The 25,291-nt window shown below is 40.6% G+C and overlaps 1 protein-coding gene across 1 annotated transcript in view; it reads right to left on the bottom strand.

The window, feature by feature from the left end:
- ALDH1A2 (aldehyde dehydrogenase 1 family member A2) overlaps positions 1–24,988 on the bottom strand; it is a 52,348-nt gene extending 27,360 nt beyond the window's left edge. The window contains exons 1-3 of the mRNA XM_036389893.2: positions 24,704–24,988; positions 1,741–1,845; positions 1,364–1,504 (exon numbers count right to left, since the gene is read on the bottom strand). Of these exons, the coding sequence (XP_036245786.1) occupies positions 1,364–1,504; positions 1,741–1,845; positions 24,704–24,820 (363 nt within the window). The 5' untranslated portion in view covers positions 24,821–24,988. The remainder of the gene's footprint in view (positions 1–1,363; positions 1,505–1,740; positions 1,846–24,703) is intronic.
- Positions 24,989–25,291: the final 303 nt, after the last annotated feature.

Raw genomic sequence — 25,291 nt, 5'->3', positions numbered from 1 at the left:
TTTTAAGAATATTTGTGTATGTTTATGTGTGTCTGTCTTGTGAATTTATATGTGTATCCACATGCATGTTCATGTGCCTTTGTGTACTTTGAACCTAATAGCCACTGTGTTTGGTCCAGATCTATAAATGCTGAATTGCTTTAATCAGGAGCCAAGATAAAAATGCCTGTCAAACTAGGTTCTGTTATGTTAATGATAACAGCTGAGAAGGGGCTCCTTGTAGCCCTGTATTAATGATCTGAATCCATAAAGAGAAGAATGGACACATCCCTCTTTATATAATTGATGTGAATATAAAAATTTCTCTATATGGTTGCCAAGACTCCTGCTGAGGTCTGAGATATCTATACTGTACAGCCAGTTTATTTATTGCCATCAAGTAAACAAACTTTCCTCTAGGGAAGCTCATAAATTAACAAGCTATCTTTATTTTTTAGTTAATATTCCTATTTTTAAAAGTATCTTATAAGCTATCCTCTTAGGGGTTCCTAAGATCATTTAGCAAAAAAAATCCAATAAAATATCCTAAGATGTTGAGTAGCTTAACTCATTCTCAATAGCTGTCCAATAGAAATCATTAAGAATGGGCAAAGGACGCCCCTGTGTAACACACCAACCATCAAATGAGTTTCTATAGAGAAGAATGGAGGCCTAATTCTGCACTGACTTATATCCCCAAGAGCAATTAATGGCACTGCCTGCAGTGCAGCTCAGTAAAGAACTTGGCTCCAGAAATAAAAATTAAATGACAGGCAGAGTAAACTTGATTTGCTGTGCACTTCCTTCTCCCCATGGCGATTTTACAGTATGTGCCGGCGGTAAGATGATTTAAGTGTTGACAAAGCTGGAATTAAGATGTTCACGGGCTTAGTTCAAAGCACTTGACATGCGGAAAACAACATTAACAATGGCACCGTTGCGATGGCTTCATCCCAGGGAGGAACGGAGCCGCACTCGGAACTCGTGTCACCATCTCGGTGTCCCTGAGCACCCCACTTGTGTCCCTGAGCACCCCACTTGTGTCCCTGAGCACCTTGCTTGTCCTTCCCTTCCTGCCTGCACAGATCACCCCAACCTGCCATCTCTTATTCTAGAGGAGTTACAGGCGTGCCTGGTGGGCACACACGTGTACACACCCCCGCTGTTGTGGGATATCCAATTTAAAGCTGATCTGAGCCCACTGGGAGCCTCTTGTTGGCCTTTATGGGTTTTGCACCACGCTGTAAGTGGACAGAGCCATTTCAGCCAGGAAGCTGCATCTGGTTTTCACACACAATTCATATCAACCCATTCATGAATGAATTGGCTCTCAGAATGTAGAACTGACAACTGATTTGACTTCTGATTTTTATGTTTCACTTACAGCAAGAATTGCCCTGTCCCTTTCCACCAAGTCTGCTAACTTATCCAAAAGATGGCCTCTTTCTGAGGCATCCATTCTCCTCCAAACAGAACCCAGGGAAAAAGCCAGCCGAGCTGCCCTCACTGCCTTGTCCGTATCAACCTGGGAAGAAGGAAGAAGAAAATTGAAGACACAAGGTAAATAACAAGAGCAGGTTTATGGGATTTGCTGTTATACAACCTTAGTCATATGTGATGGGTTTTGGAACTATGATTTATAAAAGAACTGCCCAACAGTGCTATTCTGGACTCGTTGCTTTGATCTAGTTATACATTTGTATTATCTGTTATACATTTAATTTATACATTAAACATATAGCCATTCATGGGATACATTACCTTGTCAGCTTCCTGAATGTCACAGATTTGTTCTCCTGTTGCTGGATTATATACTGGGAATATTCTTCCACTTTCAGAATTCTGCCACTCATTATTGATAAAAATCTAGAAAAGGAAGAAAAGTCATCAGGTCTCTTGCATGAACAAACAGTAACGTATATAACAACAAACTCATGAAAAAAAGCTGCTGATTCTAATACAAAAGAACTGAAACTTATTTTTGTGTGTGAAAATTACAGTTTTCAAGAGTTCAGGCTGAGGTCAGCCCCTGATGTCTTTCTGTATTCTATAGCAGTGTCATTATAGAAGCAACATCAAAGTCTAAACATTGGTTGATGTTCAAATTTGGTTCAAAAACTGTAACAAATAAACTAAAAAAAGAAATATCTGTACCAGAGAAAAAGCCTTGAAACTGCTGGAGACAAGACAAGGATTTGGAGTAATCACTCAGTTCAGTAAGTAAACATTTAGTCACTGATACATCCCAGTCAAGGCTGAATAATCTCAAACATCACAGTTCTTCAATACACAGTCAGTCAATTATGGCTACAGTGACGGCTTGCAGCACAAAACTAACTTGCTTATCTGCTAGGAACAATGGAAATTGTTACATTCTCTCCGTGTTGATATTTTAATTGTCAGGGGCAAAACAAATTTAAATGGTAATGGTGCTGACAACAGCTGTCTTGAGAAAGGTAATGACAAATGAGTTTATTTAAAGTAGATTTTTACTGGTAGCAGCATACGTGTCTGTTATTTTCTGCTGAATGACTTTTAAGAACAGGATGCAATTATTTATTAGCAAGTATTAAAGAAGTTGCTACATGAAAATGAGCGAAAAGTTTTCCAGGTATTCAGACTCTTTCTGTCTTTTAAATCTTTCTAAGAATGAAAGTGTTCAAAAAATCCAGGAACAATTTGGGCTCCTTGGAGTCCAGATATCAATGTATTTTTATTGGATTCCATGAAATACAACTTTAGATGTGTAAGATGGTGTCCTGGCCTCATTGAAATACACAGGAATTTTCCCCCTGACTCCACTGAAAGCAGGAGTTCACATGTAGAGAGAAGGAATGCTCACCACCTGGTTTGGGTTTTTTTTGCATAAAGGGCTGTGTTTATAGAGACAGGGAGCTTTGAAATCTTGAGGAGTTCCAATCAGAGATACACAGGTGAGAGAAACTGGCCCATCTTTGTACACACAAAGGCAAAAATACATCTGTAGAGTTTTCAGTTACTAGACATGAGCTTGCTCAAACCTACTGTCCAAGCCAAAGGGAAGTGCTGTAGCTGTTTCTTCTCAGCAGGGCTTGTTAGCTCAGGCTGGGTGCCGCAGTAGCTGCAGTGTCACAGCTCCTGCTCCAGAGCTCACTGTGGCTGTGTTTGGAGGAACCTGTGCCTGCCTGGAAAAGACCCTGCCAACAGAACTGTACACAGGGACCAACAAATCCATGCACTTTTGCTATTATGGATGCATTTCTGTTTGCTTCCTCATCTTCCCTATGCCTCAAACTTCAACCTCTTTGCTGTGTGTGCCCCTCTATCCAGTCCAGAGTCTGTCCTTTCTTTACTCCTCCTTGCTCCTTCTGTTTAGGTTTTCAAAGGTTGCTGAACTCAGGACCTACCACACCACTGCCATTGCTGTCCTTGCACACGCTCTTTATCCTGAACCTGTGTCCTTGGACTGTGAGCATCCCAGACTGTGCTGGTGTCTTCCTGCTCAGGGATGACACTGTTCAGCAAACCCAAGTACTGCTCCCTGTTAGGATATTCTGGAGCTAACCCAAATGAGATAGTGAAAGAATCACCAGTATGATCTCTAGTGACCAATGCCATAAGCTGAGATCCTCTGGTGTATCACTGTCACTTTTAGACTGTAAGTGAAGCAAAGAAACCCTGAGATCTGTGACCTGTGTGGAAGAAGGAGTTTACTTCATGCTTTCCACTGAGTTTCCTCAGAGTTAACTCTGCACCCAGTGAGTGTTGGGGGGTGCTGAGGAGGGAGGGGGAGGGAGAAAACTTCCAGCTTCAGGAGCAGATGGCCAGAGAAGATGTAAGCATGTTTGTTTAAGGTGACAGGATGTACATAAACACATGGGCTTCTTGTGTGAGCTGCACTGAAAGAATAAAGCAGTTTGGTTGAGTACAAGAACCTGAGAAATCGTGGCAGCCACAATTCAATACACTTCCCTTAGAGCAGTGGTCTGTTCTTTGTTAAATAGATTAAAAAAATTTAACTCCATTCTGCTGGGATTAACACCTATCTTCAGGTTTGCTAGTACACAGGACATGTACTTGTTCTTGAAATACATTTCACCATAGGAATGAGAAATAGTGCCGTGGAATTACAAAAGAGTGCTGCAATTCAAGCTGACTGGAAGGAAAAGCTGTATGATTTTATTGAATGCTCCATTTATCCCACTGACTTAGAAAAAGAACGGTAAATATTTCAGATAAGACATGGGAAGGATCTATTTGGCATAAAGTTAGAGCTGAAAGCAAGAGAAATTGCTACTGTTAATGGTTAATGTTAGTTTCTTCCTGTTCCACTTTCTATAAACAAGGTATTGCCTATACAAGCTCATTACTGTAAACTGAGCACATTTAAATTGGCAGTAAAATCAGAGTATTTACTCTAGTGCACAAATAAAGTACCTAGTCCCATGTTTTGGAACAGTTTCAAGTCTTGAAATCCAGCAGCTGGCGGCTTTACAAGCAAAGCCTTACACTTAAATAATTCACTTTTGAAAGTTTTAGGTGTTCTGTGTCAGGTAGTACCATTCAGCAGATATTCCTACCACTGAGACGCAGATTCTTTTGCAATAAATTTGCATTCACAGGGGCTTTTATAACTCTTCCAGCACTACTGACTCCAATGGCTGTTGATTAAATGTATATATCCTGTACATTTAATCTGACTTTCATTATGGCCACTTCGTAAAAATGCCATGAAATGGAGAAGCGATGACACATTGCAAGAAAAAGGAATCCCTGCAAAGCCTCAAATTGGGTTTTTTTTCTCCCTTATTTATAGTGATCATGCTAAAGGCTAACTCTAAATCAGAGGGAATATTTGACAGCAAATGTTCCTATCTATGGATTATATATAACCCATCCTAAACACCAGATAAAAAAGGGGTAACCTTAGAAAAAGAAGGGCTTGCTTCCATGTAAATCATGCTACAAATTGGACAACACCCAGTGAGTTCATTGTTCAACCTCAATTGTGAAGGCTATTCACATTTACTATTCCCCTGGAATCAATGTTAATTAAGGCTGACTGGGGCTATAAATCAGCCTTTGGTTTTTACAACTTAATTCAGCATTAAGCATATATATGTAAATAAAAGGTAACTGATTAACCACTTGAGTTTTCCAGGAGTTCCTGAGGTAATTTGTTTTTGTTTGAGTCCTAGTGTTACCTTTTGTGATATGCAGTAGGGAGAAGAAAAAGAAAAGTCTATAGTGTGTCATGCATTTGCTATGTGGTATTGTGGTAGTTAAATAATCTGGCCTGTTGGGTGCTATCAATAGCATTGTGCCAAAAGGCAAAGGGAAGAAGGGAGCACTTGAAAAATCTTGGAATACACAAACGTTTTGTTTGCCATTTACTCTCAGTAGAGGCAGTAAGGGCAGTAATGTCAGAGCAAGAAGATAAAAGGCCAACTTTGCTGCTGGACTGAGGTGTCCCTGTCAGTGCAGCCATTTAGCCAAGAACAAACCCAAGTGGCAAAGCAGCCAAGGCCTCCTGTGAGTGGAGTCTGCCTGAGGCTGGTGTGCAGGGGGTGAAGGAGGAAACCAAATACCTTTTCTGTTCCCCAGTGATGCCAAAGGGGCCAGCAGAGCAGGGGAGCTGGGGGTGCAGATGCTGGGGTGTGTGAGGCTAGCGGGTGCGAGGGGCTGTTCCAAACAGAGCACTGTGACAGCTCCCAGAGGTGGGAGCTCCCAGCTGCCTCTGTGAACGATGCCCCTTGGAGTGTCAGCATTCTCAGGAGATCTCATGGGCAATTTCTGTTCCTTTTCAAATGAAAGATGGAAAGGGCATGGATTTTCCTAAAGAGAACAGTCACATCTCTCCTGGTACTGACAATAACCTCTTGCTCATACACTCATGTTCTCACAGATCCTGTACTAGAGCTTTGCAAGATAACCGTCCCACCATGTATTCACTAGGTTCAAATCCTGCCTGTGGCTAATTAATTATATATGGCCTCTGTTGCCAGAGTTCACAGGGCTGATCAAGAAATCAATCTGACTAATCCTACAGGTCAAGTGACTGTTCAGAGCCTTGGAGATACCTCATCATACTGAAAAGTGTACAAAGGAAAAGTAAACTCCAAAGTTACCATGTAAAAATTCCAAGCTACTTTGAAACTGCTGACATGTAGTTGGAAGAAAATCATACATTGCATTTTGGACAAGACCTGTATTTCACAAGCATTACACACTGAGTTCAATAGCATTCTGGATGCTCATCAGTTTTGAAATCAAGCCAAGAGTAAATGTTTGTAGCATAACACAAAGCAAATTTAGCTTTGCAAATAAACAGCTACAATCTCTTGTTTCAGTAGCCATCCATCCCAGCTGGCTCAGTAATATTTAGCAACTTAATGTTCATTTTAAACCATGCAGGTAATTGGAGTGATAAGTATTCAAAGAGGAAGGGATGTGTACATACCCAGGCTGACATTCTGATCTGCTGTGCAGCAATAGCAAAATTTAGAGCAGGGAGAAAATGCGTTTTCAACACTATTTACCAGCAAGGAAGTACTAAACAACTATCTTTATGAGTGTGTGTATAAATACAATTAACTAAAATAAAACACAGAACTAATACCTCCTTTGCAGCTTTTAGTTGAAGGAGCTTTATTTTCATGGCACTTGAAATTCCCTCTGCTGTGAGCCAGGGGCTAGCCCCGGATTTGGGAAATGGAACTGATTTTTACATTCACTGGGGATTCCTGCATGCTCACTGCCTCTCTTTTTTGTATTGCCTCTCCTTAAAACATACAGGGAAAAAAAATATTTTGGGCTCTCTTAATTCATAAGAGTAATCAACACAGGTGGCAACAATGTAACTTTTCATTTCCTTTCTTGAAAATGTTCTCAAATGATGTGTGAGTGAAATGATGATCTACATTCTTAATTCGATATTGCTTAGTGATGATGTCATGAGATATTTTCTTCAGGCTCCCCAGCTGTTTAACTCAGAACTTCAGGCAGTGCACAGACAGTGGCCCTGCATTCAGCTCTTTGGAGGTGGAATTATTTTCCCATGGATTTAATAAACAAGGTTTTTGTGCTGTTGCAGCTCCTAGAAATGTTTTTTGGTACAGGAAGAGGATTTTAACATCCAAATAATAATGGCTTCCCACAGGAGATTTGGTTCTGGATGAATGGAGGAAGGAATGGGAATTTCCTAACTCAATTGATTTAGTAGCTGGTTATAGTTTCATTCCATCAAAGATCTTTTTTTCATATGTGGCTTTTTCCTTAGAGAGCTTTTGACACTAAATCTGCTGGGATGGGGGAGGGGGCATCAGATGCCAAAGTACTTTATAAGAGAATCCCAGCTGCTTGGCCCTCAGCATCTTCTCAGAGCTGGAGGCACTAGAAGTACATAATGGCACTTCTTTTTTAGGGGGGACGGACAACAATTTTAGAGGCATGCAAAAAATCCAGCAGCAGCATTTCCCTTGGTAAATACTGCATAACATCCCAGATACCGGGCACCTGTGCCTCAGTCTGGTCAGGAAATTTCATATCCTTTCCCATCTCAGCAACTTCATTTCCTCTCCTTGGGAAACATTTCAAGAGTCCTAATGATTAGCACAATTGTAAGGGAATGAACTAGGTGGGATTGCCAATCAGAGGTGCAGCTTGTTTATTTTCACAGGCCTTGTTTTCCTTCACTTTTATGGCTGTCTTGATACAGCAAATCTCTCACATTCTAGAGTGTGTTGTGAGGCACTCCTGGGAGTGACTGGAAACCAACAGCTGGCTATGGAATCAGCAAACCCTGCTTTATAAGAAGGCACTAGGAAAGCAAAGGCCAATCCTAGCAGTCTGCTGGCTGAATGACCAGTGATGGATCAGCAGTGCCATTTAATTTTATTTTTAAGAGGGTTGTTCAGTTGACCATCAAGATTCACAGCTTCTTGCTGGCAGTTCACAAAAGGTGAGTAATGGGCTTTAAGGCCAACCTCCCCAAGGAGGTTGCAGGGCCCTGCTTCTGAGCCATGAATGAGCCTGTCTGGGCAGTGCCAGTGGCTCTGCAGCTTTCAAGGGATAGCCCTGCACAAGCCAAGGCAGCCTGGCTGGCCCAGCACCTCAGCACAGCTGGTTCTCATGTTGTTCATTACCCCTGAGCAGAATCATCCTCAGAAGTTACCCAGATTTGGGTTCTTCAGTGAGATGCCTTTCAGCTGTGGAGGAACTGCAATTGTGTGAGAATAACAGTGAACTGCAGAGGAACGTTGCACCAAATCTAATTCAGGCAAGCAAGCTCCCGTGGGCACAGCTGGTTTTCAGCTACAAGAGGTCCAAGAGGTCCAGAGTAGAACAAAAGTAAAAAATCCAGCTGGTTTCAGTGGGAGCTGAATCAGGCCCCAGCTGAGGAAAGGGAATCAGTGGCAACAGCCTCCAGAGGGATGTTTGTACTGGGAAACAAAGCTGTTTCACTGGAAACTTGACACATGCTCTAGAGCCTGTGAGGTCTGAAAGGCCAAACAAAACCAGAACATGTTGATTTTTATTTTTCCTCTTTGGCTGCTGGGTTGTCCTTCTCTCTCCTTACTCTCACCCCCCTCCCCCTGCCCCCATACTGTAAAAATACAAAAAGAAAGAAAAAAAAAAAAAAGAAAAGGAAAAAGAGCTCTGTTCTAAAAGCTCTGTGTGCTGTGAGGTAGTTCATCTTTTTTTAAAGTCTCATTTGGACCTCAGAGCCTGATTAAATAATGTCATTGCTTTTGGACCTGGTGTACCATAAATGTGGCTTTCTTTCATAAATTCAAGCTTGAAATTGCACTCAAGAAATCTAGAGGGCAAACTTGTGAGTGCATTGAGAGGGTTGGAGAATTTTAAACCTTTAGAAACATAGTACAGCAGGAGGATCAAAAAAGTGGAATCAGAAATAAATTGCCCAAGAAGTGAGTGGTTTCACTGTCTGTGCAGCAGTGCAGCCAGCTCTGGTACAATTTTGCTTGTGCAAGCCCAGTCCTGTGCCAAGGGGAGGTGTCTGATGAGAAGACCAGGGTGTTTGCCTTCTCTGGGTGTAAATCCCAAGTAGAAGGCCTGAGTCAACTCTACCAAAATTAAAGCCAGTGCTTCATACCAGTGGACTTTGGATCAGAAGCCAAGTGTTTGAAAGAGGTGAATACATCAAGATTTGGTGACACTTTGGCCTGTGTAATTTAAGTCAGGCTTCAGTGTGGCTGACATGAGCTGGAGGAGGATTCCCATGATCGAGCCCTCATGGTGGCAGGAGCTTGGGATCTTTTCAGTCCCAGAGAGGTGGGAGGAGAGGGCAGAGCAGGACCTGTCTGTAGGGGCTGCTGCCCTGTTCTGCTCACCTGGATGTTCGGGTGCTTAAAGGCAGATAGAGCAAGTGCCCCACTGAGCCAGCTCACAGACAGAAGAGGTTTAGGGAATGGTATGCTAGGAAAGGGGTGTGATGGGAGGAGAAACCAGAGGAATTCAGGGTCTCTGAGCAGCAAATGGAATCAGAGAAAGGCTTGAAGCCTCCCGTCAGTCTGCTGTGAAAGTGGAATGTAACATGATTTTTTCTCCCCTATGTCCCTCATCCCTCACGCCAAATGTTTGACCTGCCTGTCTTCCTGTCTTAATTAGTCTTCTGTCTTTCTGGGAGTTGGGTCTGTTCTTCTGCAAATGGCAGCACATCAGACAGGGGAAACCTGTCATGTTTGTTTTCTAAGCTGTAGGGGGTACCCATTTGAAAAAACTCCCAGCTTATCTAAACATTTTTGTTTGTATGATTTTGAATTAGGAAGTGTGAGTAATTAGTTAAGAAGATTAAATAAGTCTTAGCAACATGCAGTAGCGTGCTTACTTTCCTCCTCCCCCCCCAAGTATTTCCTGCACAAAACCCAGGCTGCCAAACTGTGATGATACCCTTTTCTATTTTAGTTTCTCACTGTGCCACATGCTGGTACAGCATCCGTTATTTCCATTCAGTCTCATTAAAGGGATTATTTTGTGCCTGGTTGTTCAAGAAAATTAATCTAAAGAGAAGAAACTTCAGATTGTATTGTCTGTTGAACTATACCCACCACAAACATTTTACTCCTTTTGGCTGCCTTATTAAACCTGTGGGAAAAAACTTTCATTGCAGAACATAAAGGCTTTCCTCAAAGTAATTTTTACTTTTTTCAGTTAATGAAGAATTTGTCTGCTGTTAGTAGAACAATACAGGAGCAGTAACATAGCTCAGGTAATATTTCATGTATTCCTAAGAAACTAAGCTCCCAAGCTTTACTTATCCTTTCATCAGTGGGACTCTTTAATTGCTGGAGAACATTTACTCAATTTAACAGCATCAGAAAACATTGCTTGTGAAACCAGGATGACTAAAACATTAACTGTGCTTTCCATTTTCACTAATTACAGACAAACCATCACTGGATGAGTTGGGTAAAGATGGCAGTGGTTTTTATGGAGAATGATCCTTGATGTCACTTATTGCACCTTAAAAAGTGAAATAATGAAAGATTTTTAAAAATCCACTAAATCGAGACTGGAGAGGAGGAGTATTTGTTTACATAATTAATTATTGGGCTGTCACTGGGCTTTAATGAAGTTGTGGCTATTAAGAACTTGATCCTGGAAACCCTTCCACAAGTGCTCATTTGAAATGGTGGGAATGAGGAGGGGTTTGTACAAACAAGACTCGTATTACTCTGTGTAGTTCTCCTGTGTTTTACATTGTTTGTGCATTGCCAGTCTTGTGTGCTCCTTATGTGTGACAGAAAACAGTGTGAGCTATTAATCTGTACATGGGAAATATGTTCTGCCATTTGGAAAAATTTAATCTCCCTTGTAGGTAACTGCCATTTTAAATGTTCATCACCAGGAACAAGTTCTTACTTAGAAATTAGCTGTGCTGCATAAATAAATATTCCTCCTAGGATTTCAGACATTATAGGCAACACAGAAAAATACAATAAGCAAATTTATTTTGACTTAAGGCTCTGCCTGAGAAAATTACCTTATAACTACACATGAGAAATTGCTGGAATGTCAGCTTCATTTGCAGTGGCCCCTTATGGCCTGATCACCCTCCCTGGCACGATAAATCACTGGCAAGATCCTTACCTTAACACGTTTGATCTCAGCTCAGCAAGACTTGGTTTTGATGTGAAGAACTCCAGATCTGTTAGGTCAGAGACAAATAGCAGAGCCACTGACCTGCAAAGTGCTAAGTCTATATTAGACCCAAGTGAGCAGCCTTAAGCTCCTGAAAAGTTTGCCTTCGCTTCTACTTTGCATCCTGAAGCTTTTCAAATATTACTGTTAGCATGTTGTGTTAATGATGCCAGAGACATTTCCTTTTGTGCCATTCTACATGTACAGAAGCCACAAAAAACATGTGCTGTGAGAAGCATTATCTTGGATAAACTGTTAGAATTATCTGCACTTTAGAGAGACATAAAATAAACCTCATTATTTATTGGTTTCTTTACTTAATTTACACAAATGGCTTGCACTGGCCTTTTTCTTACTAGACCATGCCTACTGATATCATAAATAATGATATTCACCAGCACACCCATTAAGATGATGCAAAGAACCTGTGTGTACATATGTGTACATACAGAAATTCAAACTACTCCTAAAAACAAAAAACTCAGCTTGTGACATTTACATTCAAAGTCTGAACTTGCACAAAGAACAGTTTTGTGACCACTCAGTTTTGCAGCCTTGGTTTGAAAGTATTACTTATTGTCCTGGTTAAACAGTCACTTATCTCCACGATAGTAAGCAGGAGTGTTAGTCTACCAGAAAATTGGATGTTCTTAATGGGCTTTGGGGGAGAATAGCTTTGCATCATCAGCATTAAGTTAAATCACATTGAGTACCCACTTACAACATAGGGATTACCACTCATGACATCTTTGGTGAAAGCCTTTAAAACAAATTGTTGTGTTTGTTAGAAGAAGCTGTGAGATAACAATTCCCAAAAGTCAGATTTATAAATTCCTTTTGCTCTTCAAGAACATGCAAAGGAACCCAAAACCTCTCATTCAATGCTGCAATGAAATCTCTCAGGCTGAAAATTCTTTTCAATAAAAAGTCTTGGTAAATACTAATTTATTTACTTTAGAATATTCTTCTGGAGAGAAGAAACTGTTAGACTACCTTTCCTCAGAGTTCAGTTCTAATTTCTCCTCCAGTTCTTTCTGTTGATTGAGTCATTGCCTTTTACATGTACAAAACTGGAATAGGTCATTCTGCTTTTTATTATTCATAGGGCTGATTGGGGAGAACTGGGTTTAAACTGTCAAAGTATCCTGCTGTGCTTGGATACCTGACAGATTTACACCTCAAAGTACACTGTGGTACTAAGACTAAAACTGGATGTGGAGTGTTCTTGCAAGAGCTGATTACAGTCCCAATCAAACAGAACACCTGAGGATATAAAAAAATAACGCCTATGTTTGATAGAATTTAACACTTTTGTATATGACCAACAAGTTATTCTGTATAGAGATGAAGGCCTGCATGAAAAAACGAGCTCTTATATGAACTTTAAATAGAAATAGACTAATGACTTAGAGTATGAAAATCTAAAACATGACCCTAAACTTTTGCCAAACATGCAGTATTAAAAAAGTGGCTTAGGGCAAACCCAATACCTGGTTATACTGAGCTCTCCTTAAATGAGCAAAGCATGCTATAAATCTTGTCAATAAAGAGCCTTCTTTTAAAAACCTGAATACTCATATATGCAGTCCCAAGATCCACTCTCCCCATTTCCTCTAAAATTCGCATTTCTTTTCCCCATTTTAACCAAACTCCATTTTTCTCTGCTGGAATCTCTTGTAAGGATGCCAGAATATGGGAAAACCTCATTAGTTTTCCTGCTGTCTACAAGACAGGATTTATGCCTGTAGTAAACACAATGACACATGATCACTAAATGGCTAAAATCACTATCAAGACTTGAATCTGAGAAATTTTTCACCCAGACATTGCAAGTACTATTGGTGTGTAAAGGTATGAAGCCCAGTATTATTTACAGCAAACATGTCCCCCAGTGCCCCACCTCTGCAAGGAGCACAGCAGTGACAGCTGCTGGGGAAGGTTCATGGCATGCAGCCTTTGGCAGGGACCTGGTGGAAGGTAGAAGGTATGTTGCCAATCCAATCCAGTGAGTAATAAGTGAATTCCCATGGGACCTGGCTGAAGTCAAATGTTGCTGTTCCTGGTTCATTTCTTTTAGTCTCCCTAAAGACCATTTAGGCAAACAGCTGGAAGAGCTGACTACAAGGGTTCCCAGCCACAGGGAACCAATCCAGGAAAGCAGGTAAAGGCTTCTAACCAGGAAACAAGTTATCAAAGGATTTGTCCTGTTGCTCCCTCAAGGAAAGAAATTAACTGAGACAGAGAGCAAGAGCATGAACACATTGGTGCTGCATGCAGAATGCAGACATTAAAAGCAATTGTCTTGGCTCATGGGAGGAAGAGCTGAGCTGCACCAGTCAGTGGGCATGTTCTGCACTGGGCTCCTGCTTGGTATCTAAATAGGAGGGCTTTCCTTCTCCCTCCATGCTGGAGAGCCTTACTAAAACAAAACCTTTGAGATGTCAATAGAAGCAATACCAGAACTGGAGTTCCAGTACTGTCACCGCTTTGCACTGATGGAATATTCCTCCTCCTAAAGAGAAGTACAGAGGGGAACAACATCACCAGCTTCAGCTCCATCTGAACTCATTATGCAGACTTTGCAGCAAGGAGGGCACTGCCTCCCTGACAACACTCAGAGGAACAGCAACAGAGACAACTCCTGATGAAGTGACACAGAAAGAGAGCAAAGAGCGCAAAGAAAGGGGTCTTTTCATCTATGCTGTGTGTGTGTGTGTATAGTGAGTACACAGAGAAGTGTGCAGTTAATAACATAGAGAAATGCAGACATGCATCCACAGGTAAACACCAGCTCCAAAATTCATCTGTATTGCCATTTCCCAGAATACCATGTACAAAAATAGAGGCTTGATCTTCTTGTAGTCTGGCTGGTTTAGCAAGAGATCCTGCCTCTGACACTGACCTACTGTCTGAGTTAGTCATGGTTACACTCCCACAAATTTAAACTCCCCCATCTGTGAAGGAACCTTGTCACAGTTTTACAGTGAGGCTGAATCAATTAATGCCTTCTGAAAGATGTGATGGAGCAGAATATTAACACTTGCAGTTGAGTGATAACAGCTAAAAACATCTTAAGTAATGTAACAAATGGATTTAAAAACTACTATCAAAGGGTTGGACCACCAAGACTCCTAGGCCATCATCAGCATAGTTATAGCACATTTAGTGTTATTCTTAGATCACTGTTTCAAATTAATAGTGAAAAAAGCAGAGCTTGATTTTCACCTCTCAGGAAAACAGATCCAATAAACATCACAAAAGAGAAGAGGCTGTTAAGTGGCCGTGGTAAAGAAAGTGTGATAAGGACAAAAAGAGGAAGACCAACAAAATGTCAGGCACTGATGGAAAAGGGGGTAAAGGCTTAGCCAGATATCCTGAAAAACAGCTGTGCTTGTTTCTCAAGGTCTGTGCAGGCCATTCTGGTACAGGACTGCTGCAACAGTGTGTCACAACTGAAGCAACTGGAGAAAAATAAAAAGTGTCTTGATTTGTAAGGTAGTGGTAATTTCTTGCTATTGTAATTTCTTTACTTTCGAGTTTCTTTTGACAAACTCGAAAGTAAACTATTTCTGTTACAGCTGAAAAAAACCCATAAGCAAATGTAAAATGCATATGTTATGGTAAGCTTTGAAAATATCCAGTAGAATCAGGACAGTGCTTTTATGTCTGGGTGCAAAGCACGTTTAAAATATACTCCAAATATGTTTCAGACAACAAAATGAAGTGGTTCCTTAAAAAAAAAGAAATCTATGCATCTACCTGTCAGTTACATAAATGCCTTCTCAAATCAATTTGACAATATAAAGAAGTATTAAACCCAGTTTAAAATTAAATTCTATTTTAAGGACATTTTACACTAGCAGAATGGTAAATAAAAGTGAGGTGCAGTGTCATGGGAAGTGCTTTTGTGACTGAGCTGAAAAGACTTTACAGGGTTTTTCAACTAACTAGATCACAATTTTCATCTAGGTCATCTTATAGCTGGGAAATAAAAGCACAAGTGCCTATAAACCAGCCTAAGAAAGCCGAGTGTGAAAATGGGTGATCTGGACTGTATCACTGAGAGGAAAAACCAGCGGGTTTTGAGCATTAAGGGGATGAGAATTATCAGAGGCATACCACACTTTTTACGTGTAAGCTGTGTAGGGAGGACAAGTCAGGCTGCAGGGGGGAGAGCTCTGTGTCTGCAACGCTTTGCGTGGGCACTGCTTGGAGGGGAGAAATAACACAAAACACGGACCCACGGATAGAGAAGCAGTGGAGATCGTGAAGGATAATACTGGAGTGAGGTACTGACTTCAAAATAAGAGCAGCTGAAGTGACATTGAAGTGGTACTGAAGAGGAAAAAGAGTATGAAGGCAGTAAGGCTGGAGCCAAAATAACTCCCTATTAGTTCAGTGAAAACTGCACTCAAATAGTGTGTAGAGAACAGAGTTTTCTGTATCCTAATGTAAACAACATTTGACATAGTCCTGTCAAGGACTAAAAATTGTGTCTGAACCCCTGAGAAATGGTTACCATGTAAATAATTCCAGCTTCATTGCAGGAGAGAAACACATGAAGAAGCCATACTCTCTGGGATACTAAACTTCAAGAAGCAGACTTTTTTTAAAGAGGAAGTAACTTAGAAACTCCCTGCTTGAAGCTCAGAAATTAAAATCCATAGAATCAGCATGGAGGCTTAAGAATGTGAAAGAGTCAAAAAGGATTTGCATTCCCAAGGTTAAAAACGGGAAGCACAAACAAAAAAATAAATGGGGTGGCAAAGAAGGAAGATAGGAGAGGAAAAGTAGGCTGGAAAACACAAAGACTGCAAACACAAAAAATAAAAATTGCTACTAAACATACTAAATAATCTGAAGAAAATTACTGGAAAGGTAACAAATAAAATAGCCAAGAGAAGCCTAAATTAAATAAATAAGCAGATATGGTCTGTGGAAGGCTCACTGGATTCTGAACACAACCTGGCTATGGAAGGGAGACTGAAGATAATTCCAGAGGTGGCTGTGTATTTTGGGGAGATCCTTATTTGGCTATCCCAAGGTAGATTATATTTCTGTTCAAAAATTAGAAAAGCAGAGCCACTAATTGGAAGACTGGAAACTGACAGGTAAAAATACTTGTTCTGGGGAATCATCTTTAATAAAAATCTAACACCAGCAGTACACCAAAAATCATTTAAGGGCCGAGTCCAGGACAGGTCCAGTGCTTCACTCCCAGCTGTGCTGCAAGGAGTTGAAATAAAATTCCTGAAATAAAAAGAAATCCTGATTTCTTTTTATTTCAGAAAATGCTAATGCATCCTGAAATCTACTGCATCAATTCTTCCAGTTTTCAAAAGGCATCAGGAATTGCATAAAAGCCACTTAGAGTGTACCAGGGTGATGGTGGGGTGATGAGGAGGATGATGATGATGCATTAAGTGGTGTTTCTCAGCTGAAGCATGAGAAAACAATGCCACAGCACAGACCTGGAAGGATCTTCCAATTGGAGAGATCTATTTCAGATGAAATGCACACCTGACATTCTGACAAATTTAAGGCATACTGACCTACTCACAATAGGATAAGATCAGCCTTTATAAGACAGTCTAAAAATACCTGTATTTACACAGAATGGTAAATAGCTCTGCTTTGGAAAGAAATCAGTCCCATATAGAGATAAGACCTTACCTGGGTAAATACATGTCTTTGGAATTTCTCTCTGGGAAGGCACTTTCTGATAGTTTCTGAGTAAAACCCAAGGGATTTAGGGTAATCATTGCCTCAGGACCAGAGCATGGTAAGAAGGCAGTGTCCCCCTGGCATCCTCTTTCCAAGTTCAGCAAAGGGGCTGCAGCCTGTTTTACCATGCAACTCTTCTAGTATTTTTGTGGCTTTCCAAATGGATTTTTTGTAACTCACTTATTTTAAATTAGGGCATACTATAAATCCACATGGAAATTAGTAAACATATCCTTTCTGTAGCCACACCACCTGCTGTGGGCCCCTCACAGCTGTCCCACAGCATCCCCTTAGATTTTGAGTTCAATTCAAAGTCTTCATTACCTACAAATCCCTCACAGATTAAGGTCTATGTACTCTAGTGGTCAGTGTGGTCCCAGTGTTTTAGCCTCCAGCTGAAGCCAATTGAGATTGAGCTGACCTTAAACATTTTCACTTGGGTCACAGAACATGATGTGGTTGGTTCTCTGCAGTATTTTCCCCCTTCAGTCCAACAAAGCTGGAATACATTATGTTTCAAGTCACCAATATAGTTCACCAGGCTCTCTATGAAAGGCACTGACTCCAAGTAATCAAGGATTGGGTTCTCTTTTTCTTTTTTCATTTGGGAGACTATTGCAGCAATGCTATTGCAGCAACACTTTGATGTGGCTTCACATATCACACTTGTAGTAATGAAGTGCTCCTAACCTTAGTTCACCATGTGACTTATCATTGATGTGTTGTATTCATGTCACAAAAGCAGACTGCTATTCACAGAATAGACTCATGAATAGAAATATGGTTTTGGACAAATTCTGAAATAGGGAACTTATGTTTTGGAGAAAACCAGATAGGAATATGCAGATTGAACAGCAATTCATTTGCTAAACATAACAGTAATGAATGATTGAGCCCTTGGATGGCAATCAGCGTTTAGACTTCATCATTCTCTGCCTAGTACTTGGTAGTAAATCTTCACACAGGTATCCATGCACTTTTTGTGCTTTAAGTAGGGCTATCTTGTCCCTTGTCTGAGGATTCCTCACTAGAGAACTGCATAGAACTGCAGCTTTCTGAAGATTTTTTAAACCTCTACACATCTGTGCTTATATTACTTTTACATGGCTTTCTTACGATCTTGTCTTCGTTGAATTGCATTTTTTTGTCTGTTGTTTCTTTCAGCTGAACTAGATTTGATATATTGGTTACTTGTTTCAAGGAATGAGTTCTACTCCTACAAAAACCCCAAACAGATAAAAAACTGTGGGGTTTTTTTTGAATTGGGGAGAATAAAAGAATTTTCAAAAAATAAATAGAGAAATGCCACAGTCCAGCCTTACAAAAGATAGCTGCAAAACTGTAAAAAAAGAAATATGACTTTATGCAAGACCTGACAAAGAATTTATGATATGGACCACTGTACTCATCTTTTGTCATTTATCTCTGTAAATGTGTGAGATTTCTTGGAAGATAGTTAGTCAAATGAGAAGCCGAGATGAATCAGTTGATACAATTTATTTAGACTTTAAAAAGGCTTTTGATGATAAAGTCCTTAGCAAGAGGCTATTAAGGAAAGTTAGTAACCATATGGTGAAAGATAAAGTCCTGCCATGGATTAAAAAGTGGTTAAGAGATAAGATAAAAAGACTGGAAATAAACGGATAATTCTCCCTGGAAAGAGGTTAATAGCAAGGTGCCCCTTCATTACTGTGACTGGCAATCAATATCTTGGCTCACCTGCCTTTGCAGCTCATTAATAGTGAAGTAAAGAGTTTGTAGATAAAAGTGTTCAGGCTAATCAGAGTATTGTAGAAAATATTACTGGGGCTGAAGTTAAATGACATTTGGGCAACTCAAGGGAGATGAAATTTGCCAAAGGCAGGAAATGCCAAGGCTCTTGGAAGGAAGGGTTCAGACAACTTCTGGATGTGGATCTGTGCCATGATTTGCAATGTCCATGAACAGCTCACTGAAGGGAAGTGTTCACATGCCTTGTAAAGAAAAGAGAATAACTGCATCCAGTGGGTCCATGGTGTGGTCCTCCCAGGCAGTTTATGGCACTGAATAACTTCAAACTGGCAGAGCCCATTAAGATCTGCTGGGAACAATTTTGCATCTCCACAGGGAGATGGACAAGCTGCATCATGATTTTTGGACAGTGGGATTTATCAGAAAATGCAGATCTACAAGATAGAAATGTAATATGAAAATGCACCAGAACTGGTCAGCTTCTGTGGGAAGTCTTTCTGGAGGACAAAATGAAACAGAGAATTAATGAGGTTGGTTTTTTTTGTCAGAATGAAAGAGTGTGAGAGCGTGTGTGTGTTATTCCTTGCTCTTGTCCAACATCATGATTATTCTTGAAGCAAAGACTCAAATCCTACTTTTCCTTCATTAGTGTCCTGCCTACTGGGCTATCAAGCTGATCTCTGAGACCTCATAAATACTTACAAGTAAATTATCCAACAACAGATGACATGAAATTCTTCCACAATATGGCGAAGTTGGCAAAATTTGGACCCATTCCCCATGAGAAATTAGAGATCCATATTCAAGTTTCTGCTCTGCTTGCGTCAGGGGGATGAATATGTCTGCCCTTCAAGTCAGGCAAGTGCTCTGTTTATTACTGGCCTTCTGGTTTTGGTATGCAAATTAATACATGGATCTTTTGCATTTGAATACTTGAAGTGTTAAACATTTTTTGCAATGAGAAAATCAATGAGAAAGTCTTTCAGTGCATCATCTGACCCTACCAACCAGACAGAGTCAGCAATATATTACTGTCCAGCTCGGTGCATTAAACCAGGGTGCATTTTCCCTGAAGATCCAGCAGATTCAGCACAGTAAGAGGTCACTGCTGCCATAGTTACCCTCAGTAACACAGTTCTCTAGCTGGGGCCAGTTCAGCCCCGTGTTTTCTGTGTTTTTAAGGCTCATGGCTGCTGTACTGGAATAGGCAAAGGCAGGGACTGGATACACGTAAGGCTATGCTTGTTTCTTGTGCCCTCATGCAAAACTTGGGTAAATTGGGTTTGGGCAGAAGACCATAAAGGTTTGGGAGAAAAGAATAATCCCATATTCAGGCTACTAACTGGAAGGAATTGCATAAATATTTTCCGATCACTATCTGAGTTGATGGATTGTAATACTAAAACCAAGGTATGAATACACTGGAAGATAATTCAAACTGGAGATTTAAACAACAGTTAATCCTCATACAGTATACACACTGAAACATCATTTGTGATGATACAGAGCAGCATCCCTAGTGTCAGCATCAGAGGCTGAAGTGTTCCACAAAGGGGTAAAGTAGCTGTTCTATTTGTCTACTCTTCATGTAAACTTCTCTAATTTTCTGTGCCCCATCTTTTGTAAAAGAACTGTGCTCACCTAGGTGACCCAAAAGCCAAGCTGTTTTTTTCAGGCATTGCTCAGTGGATCTGACTTCAAAAGGCACCAAAGTAGCTCATTTAGGGAAAGACAGATGGGAAACTGCATGTATTCCTCACTTACCTGAGTTTTGCCAAAGCTTGTCTTCTGTTCAAAAAATAACAGATTCTGCATATTAATCTAAATAAAATAGATTTCCCACCTTCTATCGTAATGCCAGTCTAGAATTTTATCTGGAAAACATGCTGAAATTTTAATGGAAAGGGTAATGCCAAGGAAGCACAATGGGGATGAATATACTGAAAGCTAGAAATAAAAGACTTCAAACCCAGATGCTTATCATATGACAAATTGAGATGTATTTGTCATCTTTTGTCTACTCAGAAGCAGTTTGCCTATACTTCATACAACTCCTGTATACAGCTTTCTGTTGCAGTGCTGGGTAGTTTACCTGGCCTGTGTGTAGAAACTGAACAGATTTTAGCCTGTGGTGCAAGGGTAGAGGCAAACCCACTTAGACAAGACAAAGAAGATATGGTTGTCAGCAAAATCACAGGCTGTTAATAGAGAAATGTTTCATGTGCCTCCTCACTACCACTGTGCTGTAACTTCATCCCTTTAGGGCACTTCTTTCTAAAAAGCTCTCAAAACCACAATTCTTCAGCTTTTCCTTATGCTAAAGTTGTTCAGCTCTTGCTCAGACTTAAATCAGTTGGCAAGCAAGAAACAAAACATAAACCATCCATCTGGATTAGTGTGCTCAACATAATGCAAACTGAGAATGTTTATTCACTCAGCTACCTGATGTAGTGACAGAGCTGTGACAGGAGAGAGCCCTGGGCTCCTCATTCTATACCAGGCTGTCCTTGAAAGAGTCAACATAACTTATAAAAACCACAATGAAAATATTTTGTAAAGCAGACGTGAAGATGCCATTATAACATGATTATAACAAAGGAAGGACAGCCACATCATGCAGAAACACCTTTAGCTCCTCAAATGGAGACAGCAGGAGGGAAACACTGCAAAGGGCTCAATCCACTGGGCTGATTCCATATCTACTGTCAGATACTTGGGAGACAGTCTCAGGAGGGAAAACGGAGTTTCATAAAAGTTTGAAAGAGAGAAGCCATCAGTGTAACAGTGCGAACCTTCTGACCACCCTCAGAAGCTGTCAGGTTCTCTGGGCTGTGCTCCCCATCCTAAACATGCCAATGACATGTCCTTAGCAGACATTACACTACTGCTTCTCTCACACATCTGATATTTCTGGAACAGCCCTTCTGGGGGAGTTTCTGACACAAAGCTGACTTTTGTAGAAGCGTGACTTATTCCCAGGGGGAGGGCTGGATCCCCTTCCTACCTAAGAGCCCCCTTACATATGGAGCACAGCACTGCCGGCACGCTCCTGACAAGCCTGAGGAGGGCTTGCTGTGCCACAGGGCTGTGGAACAACCTCATTCCCTGCAACACTCCTAGATGCCCTATTCTGCACATGCACTCTCTCCCCAAATGCTAATGTTAAAAAGTAAAGAGTTACAGAGTCATCACAGTGAAAAGAGAGATAATTCCAAATGTAGCAGTTCTAGTCCTTGCCAGCCACGCAAAACTTAACCCTGTGTGCTCGAACACTCACCTGCATGTCTGGTTCACATCCTGCTCACCAGTTCTTATTACACACATCTACAACACTTTATTTTTCACAGACTGTGCCAAGGTATTAAAAAACTGGGAAAAATATTTCTAATGACTGGTTTTTTTTAAAGCAGCATAGGCTGACTTCCAATACTGAAGTCCCAACAGCTACTACTGCATATCTTACATAAAACCATAGCATTGTGCAATTTTCATCACTAAATCATGTTTTTCTGACCTACCCAAACATACATTGCCTCTGGGTGCTCTGTCAGGTGTATGGATGGGAAGGACTTCACATATAGTTTTCTGCTTATTTCAATAAACTTACCAAAGTAGTATTTCACAAGTTTTAATAATTCTGCTAAATAATTGAATAAATGAGAATTACACAGGCGATATTTGTTTCATCTATGTAGTTGGAACGAGTTTTCATAGAAACTCCAAGGGTAATGCAGTTATTAAAAGATTAATTAATAATTTTATTTTTCCCAGTACATATTACAAATCTTTAACAAAACTCACTTAGGGAATCCTGGAATTTTAACATGTTCTACCCTAAAGAGCCTATCTATTTACCAACTTTAGAATTACAGAAATAGAATGTAATTGGCAAAATATATTTAAATTTTTTTCACTAAGTTTAAATGTTCATAGATACTTCTATTTTTCATAAAGAATTAACTCCCAAATGGTTATGTTTTTACATTCATAGACACCTGTAATAAAGAGTTCAAGAATTCTGTGTCCTGGTCGTGTATTTAAAATTCCCAGCTAACACGCAGGAGAGAGACTGCTAGGAATGCTTACAGATGTCTGATTTTACAAGGTCTGGGGTTGTTGTTTTCTTTTTTTTTTTTTCCTCGCTAAAGTGCTTTAGTCTAACGTTATTTATTGTTTATGGAAGTTGTTTGTCATTTAGGACATGAAGTGACCACTCCCTCAAAAGAAAGAATCAAGTTACAATCCATTATTTCATTTTTTGATTGTTTTTCTTTGTAATAGGTGGGAAAGTGGATCCAGGATAAAAGTCCTGCCCAAGACAAAACTCCAAGCTGAAGACTCCAATTATCTATAAATCACTTGAATTTCCTGCAGAGAAAGAGAAAAAGGAGGAAAGTGCGAGACAGACAGAAAAACAGAGACAGAGGATATGCCAAGGGAAACATTTGATACCTGTCCTAAACCAAAATTTTCTCAAAAGCAACCAGAAGTTACCTGATATCCAAGCTTAGAAGAAACACATTGCTGTTGTTTTTGGCTTAATATTGAAATGAAGTAACTTTCTTTTAATTGTTCCATTAGTATAAAATGTGTAACATTTTAGATCTGAGATGATGGAATTGTGTATTGATTTGTTAAAGGTCACTGTACATTCTCACAGAAAGAAAGCTATGATTGCTGATGACTGCTGTCCTTTTCAAAGCTTTTTAGAAACAATTCTCCAGTTTTAGAACAGAGAAATGCAAGTACATTTTTGATGCAAACTGGCTGTGATACTACTCCCAAGTACTTCCCATGAAATCCTCCTGAAGCACAGCTCACACTGAAACCAGCAATGAACAGAATTCATGCCAAATACTCTTTGCACAGTATGATTGCTCCCGAGGTGTAGCACTACACAGCATCCAATAATTGCATTCCTTACTTATTTAACTATTTGAAAAGAATTTATGAGCAAGAAACTATATGCATTTTTAGATTTGCATACTGCAGTTTGCATTAAAATGCAATGAAATTTAAAATAGTTGACTTTCCTCTGACACATTCTTCTAGAACAAGAAATTGCTGTAACAAGTTAGAGGACAAATTAATTTTGGCACTCACTAAAAAAAAGAGAAAAGATGAAAAGCTTTTAAAGTGATGATATGGAAGAAAAAAAATTACACTACATCAGCCAAAATGAGTCTCCTATCAGCATTAAAGCTCCTGAAGTTGTATTTCCAGTAGATAAAAATGTTATCACCTTTTTCCAGTGCTGATGTGCTTATTTTCCTATTAAGTTACTTGGTAATTAGAAACAAAGTCTGACACGTTGTAATCTCTTTATACAATAGATCTGAAACCTCTCCAACAGAAATTAAAACATTCTTTAAAGATACTGAAGATGCAAAGATTAAAAATATAGAAACGAATTTTAAAATGCAAAATGCATTTACAAACAAATGACTGTTTTTAAAGCCCATTTTAATCAACAAAACCAATTTAGTCTCATAAGACACCACAGAAACCCAGCAGATTTTTCTACATTTCTACAGTGGGTTTGTTCTTAACCCTCTCTTTATGAAAATCGCTCTTTAAAGGTTTGTAGGAAAACATGCCCTCTCGCAATATTGTTCAAGGGTGTCTTCAAGAATCACGGAAGTTCGTGGAGACCTGTTCCAGTGCTGTAACAACCTGGTAGTATTAAGAGTCCTCCAGGAAATGTAAAAGAATCCCTTGGGTACACAGGGTAATTCAAGAAAGAAAACGTTTTTATTTTCTGATTGAGATACTCAAGTATGTATAGTAACGTCCTCTGAAGTACATCAAAAGCAACCAAAACATACCCGAGAACTACTGATTTTGCACTGAAAATAAACCCCAACGGCTCTGTAGAAAACAGTACATTTACAGAGAAGTGGCAAAGCCAGGTCCAATTTGCTTTCTATTATCCTGTGGTTTTTCAGATGATTACAGGGCTAAAAATCTTTTTCTTTTATTACAGATCCAAGGCAGTCTTTTAGCAGTTGTTTTCTTATATCTCTGCACTCATGTTGGGTAGGGCAGAATGAAACTGATTTTAAGCAAAATCCCTCCTTTGGAGAGAAAACCATGAATTTCTCTGCCAGAACAAACGAACACAACTTACCTTGGTGTATTTGATTTCAAGGTTGAGAGCGGGAGAAGGCAGCAGATGCAGAGATGCCATCAGAGCTGCAGGATCTGCCTTCACCTCCCCTGGCATCTCAATTTTACTGGAAGTCATAGTCTTGGGGGGGTTTTATAATACCACCGAGCCCCCCGCTCTGCCCTGATGCTGTGTTGTGTTTTGGGTTGGTCCCCCCCCTCCAAAGCCCAGCGCTGAAGATGTTGCTCTCCTCCTCTGTATATAGGCAGGTGTCAAGCCGGGTCTCTTCTTATTGGACATGGGGGCAGAGGCAGGGGGGCAGGTCCATCCTACCTAGGGCGAGAGCGGCACAGCCCCGCTCACTGCGGCGCAGCCTCCCCGGGCCCCCCCGGCCCCGCGCCCGGCCCGTCCCGACCGGGGGATTCCCGGCACCCCGTAGGAGCCCGGAGCTCCCTGGCGCGGCTCGCTGCCCGCCGCCCGAGGAGCGGACCCGGGGAACGGCCGCGGGGAGCGGAGTACCGGGACTGTCGGGCTCCCCCTCGGCTCCCCGGGGCCGGGCGGGGAGGCGCCGCGGCCGGGAGAGGCCAGTCCCGGCTCCGGCCCCGCCCG

This window comes from Molothrus ater, chromosome 13, assembly GCF_012460135.2.
Source record: "Molothrus ater isolate BHLD 08-10-18 breed brown headed cowbird chromosome 13, BPBGC_Mater_1.1, whole genome shotgun sequence".
Lineage (NCBI taxonomy): Eukaryota > Metazoa > Chordata > Aves > Passeriformes > Icteridae > Molothrus > Molothrus ater.
This window is presented reverse-complemented; position numbering and strand designations above follow the sequence as displayed.